General features: G+C 37.0%; 1 protein-coding gene across 1 annotated transcript; it reads left to right on the top strand.

The window, feature by feature from the left end:
• The first annotated feature begins 611 nt into the window (after nt 1–611).
• LOC126627102 (alcohol acyl transferase 1 allele GSa-like) lies at nt 612–3,229 on the top strand. Its single transcript, XM_050296533.1, has 2 exons — nt 612–1,174; nt 2,094–3,229. The coding sequence occupies exons 1-2, from the start codon at nt 734–736 to the stop codon at nt 3,030–3,032; spliced, it is 1,380 nt and encodes a 459-aa protein (XP_050152490.1). The 5' UTR covers nt 612–733; the 3' UTR covers nt 3,033–3,229.
• Nucleotides 3,230–9,644: the final 6,415 nt, after the last annotated feature.

Here is a 9,644-nt window from a genome sequence, read left to right as displayed (position 1 = left end):
GCCACCTGGTTTGTGTTGTTCACATGTTAAGCTTAAAAATTCGCCACACATGAAGGTGCGTATTAGGAGTATGAATTCCACATCGAATAAAAGAAGACCTTGCATATTCTTATAAGTGTTAAGCTGCTCCCTATTTGTCGATTAATTTTATAGTCTCAACTTTATTCATCATAACAAACTTTTATCATAAAATAGTTGAGTAGTCAACATATCAGATCAGTCAAAATTAATAATAATGTGAAACAATATTATCCCATGCTAATATGCCAGTCATTATAAAAGTGACAGCTGTAATTGGGGCAGGTACGTAGGACGTTGGCCTTTTTCCTTCCATTCCTATCGAAGGTTTTTTACCGAACACCTGTCCTCATATCCCTGTTAGTATTCATTTTTCTGATGTTGAAATGCAATTCAGTATTAATGTATATGTACGAATCTGTGGTGTGAGCTGTGAAATGGTCCCATGCACGTAGCTCTCAACATGTTTTTTTTTTTTTTTTTTTTTTTTTTTTTTTCAGTTGATTTAAACGTTTCTTTCTAACAACGTTTTTAATGGAAAAGAAAAGAATCATATTCACAACGGGTGGGAACTTGGACGGAAGATTCGGGAACCCTAGAGCATCTGCATAACGCTATATAAGTACTGACTATCAACTTTTAGTTAGCATGCATACAACAAAATAAAAGTTCCAAATTCTTTGATCTTTTGCTGGTTCTTAAGCTCGTTATTGAAATGATGCCACCCTCAGTACTTCAAGTGAAACGATTGCAGCCGGAACTTATAACTCCGGTAAAGTCAACGCCTCGAGAAACAAAATTTCTCTCAGATATTGATGACCAAGAAAGCTTGAGGTTTCATGTTCCAGTCATAATGTGTTACAAAGACAACCCTTCGCTTAAGGAAAATCGTAATCCCATTAAGGCGATTAGGGAAGCCTTAAGTAGAGCATTAGTGTATTACTACCCTTTAGCTGGCAGGCTTAGGGAAGGGCCTAACAGAAAGCTCATGGTCGATTGCAATGGTGAAGGTATCTTGTTCGTTGAGGCTTCTGCTGATGTCACACTTGAGCAACTAGGAGACAAAATTCTACCCCCTTGTCCACTCTTAGAGGAGTTCTTAGTTAATTTTCCAGGCTTTGATGGAATTATTGGTTGTCCTTTGCTGCTGGTTCAGGTGAGTCAATTAATTATTAATTACATGTTAATTAGTTTTTCGTATTCATATTTGGTCATAGCCATTAAATCTTTACAAAAAAAAAAAAAAATTGAAGTAGGATAGTGTTTTTTGAGTTAAGGTTGCATACACACGCCGGAGATTTTTTGTAAGAAATTAGTGCAATCTACAACATACGAAAATTTTAATGACAAATAAGGACATAAACAAGAAAGCTATAACAATATTGTAAATAAGTTGAAGTTTGGTGGTACCACCACTGTTTTTAACTTTTTTCATAAAATTGGCAACCCTTTTCATAAACGAAAATTTATCATACTGCCACCACACCCAAACTTGAACTATCTACGATACTACAACGCCTCTTTGTTCTTATGATTAAAGAAAGTTCATTAGGTGGTTTTGGAAAGAAAAGATTATGAGACACCTTTCATTATTTTTCGTAACTAATTTTTCTTCGACAGTTCTTATATTTAACCCTATATATTGTAAAATTTGTATACACATCGAATCGAGGAAATTATATTTGTACATGGTATCTGCCTAATTAGGCCCTACGTTTTCTACCAATCCCACATCACCTTTCTTATGTAGGTTTTCATTTGCCGTTCTTCTTCTAGGTTTTTTGCCTATCGTCATGTCGTCCTCTTTGTCTTCTGTCTAAATTTTTCTATCTTCTATAAGCATTTTGTCTAAATTCCTCTGTATTCCTCGAAGGACTCTTTCAACTAACTACAACATGTTTCAAAGAGACTCCATCTTTCTTGAATTTTATTCCTAATTTTTATGAAATTTTTGTTTCCTAGTTAGATCATCTAATTTAGATAGTTTTTTTTGTCTTTTTTTCTAAAGAATTATTAACTAGCACGAATATGATGATCAAGAAAAAAGTCTAGTAACTAACTTTTGCAATATCCAGGTGACCCGTCTTACATGTGGAGGTTTCATACTTGCATTGCGCCTAAACCACACAATGTGTGATGCACCTGGATTGCTCCAGTTCCTGACCGCCATTGCGGAGATGGCAAGAGGCGCACATGCACCATCTATTCTACCAGTGTGGGAGAGAGAGCTCTTGTCCGCTCGAGATCCACCAAGAATTACATGTGTTCATCATGAATATGAAGACGTGATTGATCATTCTGATGGCTCATACGCATCCAGTAACCCGTCAAACATGGTTCAACGATCTTTCTATTTTGGTGCCAAGGAGATGAGAATCCTTCGAAAACAAATTCCACCCCACCTAATTTCCACATGCTCCACATTTGACTTGATCACAGCTTGTTTGTGGAAATGTCGCACTCTTGCACTTAAAATTAATCCAAAACAGGTTGTTCGCGTTTCATGCATTGTCAATGCACGGGGAAAGCACCACAATGTACGTCTTCCCTTGGGATACTATGGCAATGCATTTGCATTTCCAGCTGCAGTTTCAAAGGCTGAACCTCTATGCAAAAATCCAATGGGATATGCTTTGGAGTTGGTGAAGAAGGCTAAAGCTACCATGAATGAAGAATACTTAAGATCAGTGGCAGATCTTTTGGTACTAAGAGGGCGACCTCAATATTCATCGACAGGAAGTTATTTAATAGTTTCTGATAATACGCGTGCAGGTTTTGGAGATGTCAATTTTGGATGGGGACAACCGATATTTGCTGGACCTGCCAAGGCCTTGGATTTGATTAGCTTCTACGTTCAACACAAAAACAACTCTGAGGATGGAATATTGGTACCAATGTGCTTGCCATTCTCGGCCATGGAGAGATTTCAGCAGGAACTAGAGAGGATTACTCTGGAACCTAAGGAGGATATATGTAACAACCTTAGATTAACTAGGATCATGTCAATGATGTAAGTGTTAAACGTAATGCACTTTCTGTTGGTTAGTTGTATCAGTTGTTATTTAGAGTTGTGTCTTTTGGAACTAATCCAAGACTTATGGGTGTTATGAAAAGGTCTCATTGTTATTAAAAATAGCCAAAACAAGATGGCCTAGTGTTGTAATAAAAATTGAAAGCAACAAAGTATGTTAACTTCAGTTCCCGTTCAAAACTTATCCTCCATATTCTCTTGTATTCTTCTTTTCTGCAATATAATTGAAAACTGCTGATCTTTCCTCCAACAGGACGATTCAAATTGCTCATTTGGTAGACAATTTAGTAAGATTTCGATGGATTTCTTAAAGTATCATGAAAATATCAGGAAGTCCAAGCCTTAATTTCCTCAAAACACTAAGTACAAAATGATATTTATGCGATCAAGAACACAAAAGTAAACTCTAATCACACACAATGATAGGAGACTTGTGACAAGAATATCAATCCAGCCTCAAATCACTCCGATTTCATCAATCTCTCCATATTGTATCATACTATCATGTAACAATTAGTTATTACTTGCCCTTTCTGTATTGTACAGAGTCAAATCTCTAAGTGTATATATTGTACGAATATAATGAACAAGCTATTAAGCCATTATCCCAATTACAGGCCATTAACTTCCTGCACTTATTTCTTTCCGTTGCTCTCTCTCTCTGCTAGTTTTCTCCTTTTTCTATAACTTGCTCACTGTAGAAGCATATGGAGAAACAACTACAAGCACTCAAATATTCTTGCCACCTAGTCTTAATTTAGGGTTTTGAGATCTCCTTGGCTCGTTCATTCTAGTTAAAATCAATCAATTGCAGCCCTACTTGTGTTAAAAGTTTGAATTGAGTTGAGACTCAAAGTAAAAATCAATATTCGTGGGAATGACTTCATACTTGCTCTTACTATACTACTATTGGCCTTGTGCACTTGCAAATTTAAATTGGGTTTGCTTATCTATTTTATGGGTACTTCGAGCTCACATCTACGAGCAGATTTCACTGGTTCAAGTATAGCTTAGTGGACCTACCAAACCGAAAACATAGTAAAATAAATTACAATGTTTCACGCAAACCATTTGAGCAAGATAAAGCCAAAAATTTGAAGAACAAGAAAGTCACATGCCAAGAAAAAAAAAAATCCATGTAGCCAAGCCGTCAAATCCAGAATGCAAGAAACCAACATCTTAATAACTTATTCGAAGAAAAAAAAAAAAAAAAAAAAAGAGGGAAGCAAAGCAATTTTTGCATATGAAATTTCAAGCAAGTAAACAGGCTGAGGGAAAACAGGGTATGTACATGCCCATCGATGCTCTACATAAAAAGTTCCATGTAGTTTGTTAGTCCCTTGTCTTTTCAGAAAAGTTTGTTGCGATCTCGTAGCCTTAAAGAAAGGCTATTCCAGATGGCGATTGACTTGTCCAAGGAGTAGTTTTCTCGCCTTCATGATGCTCATATGGTCATAATTTCTGGTAGTCGAGGAATACTATTCTGCGGCAAGGACAACATGTGTAACCGGTAGTCGAGGTAAGCAGCCAGTGCAGCATCAATGGTGCAGTCCTCTGGGTCACAGTTGGGTGAATATTATTTTTTTATTATGCTTTTTGCGAGTGCAGTGGTAGTGGTGGCATTAGGGTGGTTAGGGATGGGGAAGAGACCTGTCTTGTTACGGTTGCTACTCTTCAGAGGGCTACTAATTGTCCTTTTCACGTAGAAGCATTGGTAACGTTACGAAGTGTTCAACTAGCCGTCCTATTGAGCTTTCGTATTTTCATTCAGAAGGGGATGCTTTACAAGTGGTGTTTGTTGTTGGAAAGCTTAGCGGCGTTGATGCTACTTCTTCTACAACAATTCACATAAGATAAATACGGTTAATGAGAACTTTCATTGCCACAATCGATTAAATGAAATCAACAATATAATGAATACTTATCTTTTAGGATGTAGAAATTGCTCTATGCCGATGTTTAATTAGAACAACACTGTAAGTTGAGACAATTTAGACACTATCCTTAAGAGTACATTTCGTCTCTAAAAAATAATGTCTCCTTGAAGGTTATGACGTACTACCTTTGACCTTTGTTTGTACACTTGCAATACTTGAGTCTGATTAATAGTACTATTCTTTCATTTGGTAAAAGAAATTAGGAAATTTAGCAAGAATAATCACTTTTTGACAATTGGTTGTAGAAATCACCATTCTTTAATATCAGCGATATATTGATGATTGATTGCATATCGACGACACAACGATGACATGGAAGGGCTATACAAAGATTATGGTTGAAGGTGACTCTAAATTGGTCATTTAGTCAATGTTGGACCGAGGTGCGACACCATGGAATGTAGTTCCTATTATTGAAGATATCAAGTGGATGGCAACCAATTTTGATTGCATTGACTAGAAACATATTGATAAAGAGGCTAACTTTGTGGTAGATTCCTTCGCTCACCAAGGCCTTCTTATTACTGATTGTCATATTTGGGATCATTGTATTCCTTCATTTGCTCTTCATGTTCTTCAGTTTGATTATGTAGGGAACAATTGTACTTGAGGGTTTTCCCTTTAATATATTTTTCTTGATTAGTAAATAAATAAATAAAAAGACGACACAACGATGATGACACCTAATCCTTTCTGCAACCAAATGTCAAAAAAGTGATCATTTGTGCTAATTGCCCTAGAAATTAAACGATATACCAGCTAATGACGGGTCAAGAGAGGAGAGGACAGGCTCTACGTTACCAACGACCGTTAAGGGACTCATATGGAAGATTAAAACTTATTACACGTTGAAGCACTAATCAAAATAAAATAATGGCAAGGATCAAGTAGCAATACATTGTTGTGCACCATTGTGAGGATCAATAATTTGCCATGTCCGAAGGCAGGATAAATAATTTACCATTGTGAGGATCACAAGACTGTATTTTGAAATACCGCAAGGAGGAAGGCAGGATCAATTCTCCGACTCCCTTTCTGCTTACCGTCTCCTCACGCTTTGCATTGGGGCTCTCAATTCAAATTATGAATCTGAACTTGGCCTCTTCTTGGAAGAACAGTCCATATCTTTTCTTACAACTCAATTGTAAATCAATTGCAAAAATGTAATTAAATATTCCAACAAAATTAATCTGTTAATCATTAGAACCAAGCATTTTGGCTTCAATTTAAATCTATACTTCTTTCCCCAATATATAAAGCAAGGAGATTGGGGTGAAGGTGAATCTGTAAGACATATTCTGAAAAGCACAACAATGAGACATTTGGATCACAGATTGAATAAACCAAATGGATACAAAAGAAATTGACTTATCTCTTGAATTCGAAACATGATTGGAATTGATCTCAGAATTGTCTTCTACTCCCTACAATTTAAATGCTCTTGCTAGTGAATATGGTTTAGCATTGGTATAAGGAATGTATTGTGAGAGCATGGTCAATCTTTATATTGTTGCTAGAATATCTCTCAATCAAGCCTATTTTTAAATGAGAGATGTTGTGAAACTAATTATAAAAGTGGGTGAGAGAGAAAGGTCAGCTGTATGAGTCCTCACCACTTGGCCTTGTACCTTTATTTATATTAATCTTGATGAGTTTTCTTGCCTTGCAAATAATACAAACTTATGAGGATTGATCTCCAAATCCTATTGGGATTTTACTTTAAGTTTCCTACTGAATAATTCTATTCAAAACATTCCTCCTTAAGTGTCGCATTAGGTTTTTCATGGTTAGGAGATAGCGGTTATTGTCGTGAGTTCTCGGAAGGCACAATAATTGATAACACAAGTTTTGTAGTAGGAGTGTGTATCAAAAGAAAATCTCACAAATATCTTGCTACAATAGTCAGTATTCTTAAGGAGAAAGAGTGAGTTGATGCAGGATATTAATGCTTCACATCTTCAAGATGATCATTAATGCACACAAGGGTATGACCACTCCACACTAGATGCTTCATCAAAACCAATTGGCAAAGAAGCTGGCAACTAAGAAACTGCAATATACGCCACTTAGTATTATGGTCTAATGATATTTTTATTTACTTGTAAGTGAGAGGTATTATGATTTGGTGTTATTTTTCTTTACTTGTAATGGTGAATTCGAACTACATTATTGTTTGCCCATTGTGAGGCAAAGCCCAACCCCTCCCCTGGGTATATATATCGTTTGTTTAATATAAAAAGAAAATACAAAAAAAAAAAAAAAAACTGCAATATATGTTTACCTAGTGAATTAAAATTATTTATTTAGAGTTTCATTAACAAAAAGGATAATGAGAGGGACACCAAAATTTTAAACCAAATTTGCAAATTAAAAGATAGTGTTGTTGATGATTGTATTTGACACACCCCGACCCGGAATGTCCACTAGGACTCCGAATCGAGCCGTGCTGGCCGACACCAGGAAGGTGACGAAGCCAAAAAGTGTGATAATGTATAAACTACGAACAAATTTAAACCTAAAAATGCCTAAACACACGAGTGTGTGGTGAGCGGTATGGACCCATTCACACGTGATATAGAGCATAAGTAAGGTACAGTAAGGTAAGATAATGATTATACCATTATAAGAGGCCACCTGAACTGGGAAGTGCCACGAATTCTCTTCGATACAGAAACTTGCTACTAAACTTGGAGGGGTGCAAAAATAGAAAATGTGAGTGGGTGAAAGCAAAACTTTTCAAAAACCACTTATCAAAAGTAATAACCTCTCGCCGTAAAACCTATATAATTTCCCAAAAGATAGATTATATCTCTATCTCAAAACCATACTCAGAATAACATATCTATAAGTATGCCATGTCAAGTATCTCAGTATAACGAATAGGTAATCCAAGTGAAATAAATCAATGGTAAATAACATGTCAGCCGAATCCACCTCTTGTGGCATGTACGGTTGAACCTATAGCTCATCAAATATCTCTGCACACGAGTCGGAACCACCTCTAGTGGTTTGTAAGATAGGACTGGGTGTAAATAAGTACGCTTAAGTGCTACGATCACGTGGAGATTGTGCAAATAATCTCAGGTCACCTACGAGTCAGAACCATCTGTAGTGGTCTGTACGACAGGCCTGTGCACCTACCTTGGATCCAAGGTGAGCGTAAGGTGCGGGAGGTGAACATCACGTGAAGGACTGTGCCCTGGCCATGGACGGGAGCACTAACACCGGGGTGCAGGTTTATGAGCTCTAAATACATCTAATATGGCATGTACGACTCATATACAACCTGTACGACAGTGTTGGAGCTGTCTATTATTGCAACCTGTACAACAGTGTTGGAGTTGCCTATTATTGCAACCTGTACGACAAGGTCGGAGTTGCCTATTATTGCAACCTGTACAATAATGTCGGAGTTGCCTAAAACATAAATGTAGTCATGCCATAACTTCATCATTTCAACTAATACCATAAACTCACCTAAACTTACCTGTGTGTCCTGCATTCACCTTTGCACTTCAAAGCGTTCACAATAATTATGTGCAGGTAATATATATATGGATATACCATAATGCCATTTAAAACTTAACCATATCGTAGTGCTTCCAAATATATATATATATATATATATATTGTGGCATAAAATGCACAATCTATAACACCCTACTCCTGAACTAATTATTTTTGGGAATACTTATCGGTGACAAACCCAACTAAACACTAGTTTAATTGATTATCATTACTTACTATTCTTTACTTCAACTTCTCGATCCCTTACTCAATGATTTATGACTAACATCCAATCACTAAATCATGAGGTTAAATCTCATATTTTCACCAATTTTCTTCACATTGCTCAATTTCCCAAACAAGGCTTTTGTCTCAAATATTGTATGGTTGCATCTAACGTCTCGTTAGACTACCTACGTACCCTAAAAAGGGATGAAGCTATTCGTAGTTCACATTTCCAAAGTTCAAACCAAATCCGAATATATTCATTTAATCCAACATATACTACAATCGTACTAATATTCAAACTACAACAATTAGGTCTCAAAAGCATAATTAGAATAACAAATTTCATAAAATAAAACCAACTCAGCTCCCTGGCCGTGCGCCGCCGCACCAGCAGCCCTAGCTCGCTGGAAAACTCAACTATTTCTAAAAATTCTCAAAAATTACAGAAATGAAGATCTCAAAGAGTAAAGCAAACTTTATACATGCGGCCAAGGCCAATTTGGCTGGAAAGCCGCTCTAACTGGCCATGAACCGCTGGAAAGCCGCTCTAACTGGCCATGAACCACTGGAAACCCTAGAAAAGGGTGTGCTTCAATTCAACCTCCATACTCTCTCTGACGCCTCTACCATTTCTTGGGCTTTGTTCCTGAGGTTGAAGGGAGCCTATGGGTGGTGGTAATTGGTTGCGTTAGCTTTAATATTTGCGGATTGCCGCCATACACCCACACGGACCACCGTCCGTTTTTCCTCTAAAATACCACCAAATTCTTTCTAATTTTGGATGGAAATGGAAGAGGGAGGGTGAGGGTGGTATATCCAGGTAGTGGTTCAACACAATTCACCGGAAATTGGCCGAAAAATGAACGAATTTGGCCTTAATGCTTGGCCGGGTCACGCGGGTCAAGGAGGAGACTCAATTTCCC

This window comes from Malus sylvestris, chromosome 6 (assembly GCF_916048215.2).
Source record: "Malus sylvestris chromosome 6, drMalSylv7.2, whole genome shotgun sequence".
NCBI classification, from domain to species: Eukaryota; Viridiplantae; Streptophyta; class Magnoliopsida; order Rosales; family Rosaceae; genus Malus; species Malus sylvestris.
The sequence above is the reverse complement of the archived record's forward strand: the minus strand, read 5'-3'. Positions and strand labels throughout refer to the sequence as shown.

What these genes read in the sequence shown, in the direction of transcription:
- LOC126627102 (XM_050296533.1), top strand. Translation starts at nt 734, where the DNA reads ATGATGCCACCCTCAGTACTTCAAGTGAAACGATTGCAGCCGGAACTT. An exon ending in GTCCTTTGCTGCTGGTTCAG is followed by an intron (nt 1,175 to 2,093) that starts GTGAGTCAATTA and finishes TGCAATATCCAG; the next exon opens with GTGACCCGTCTTACATGTGG.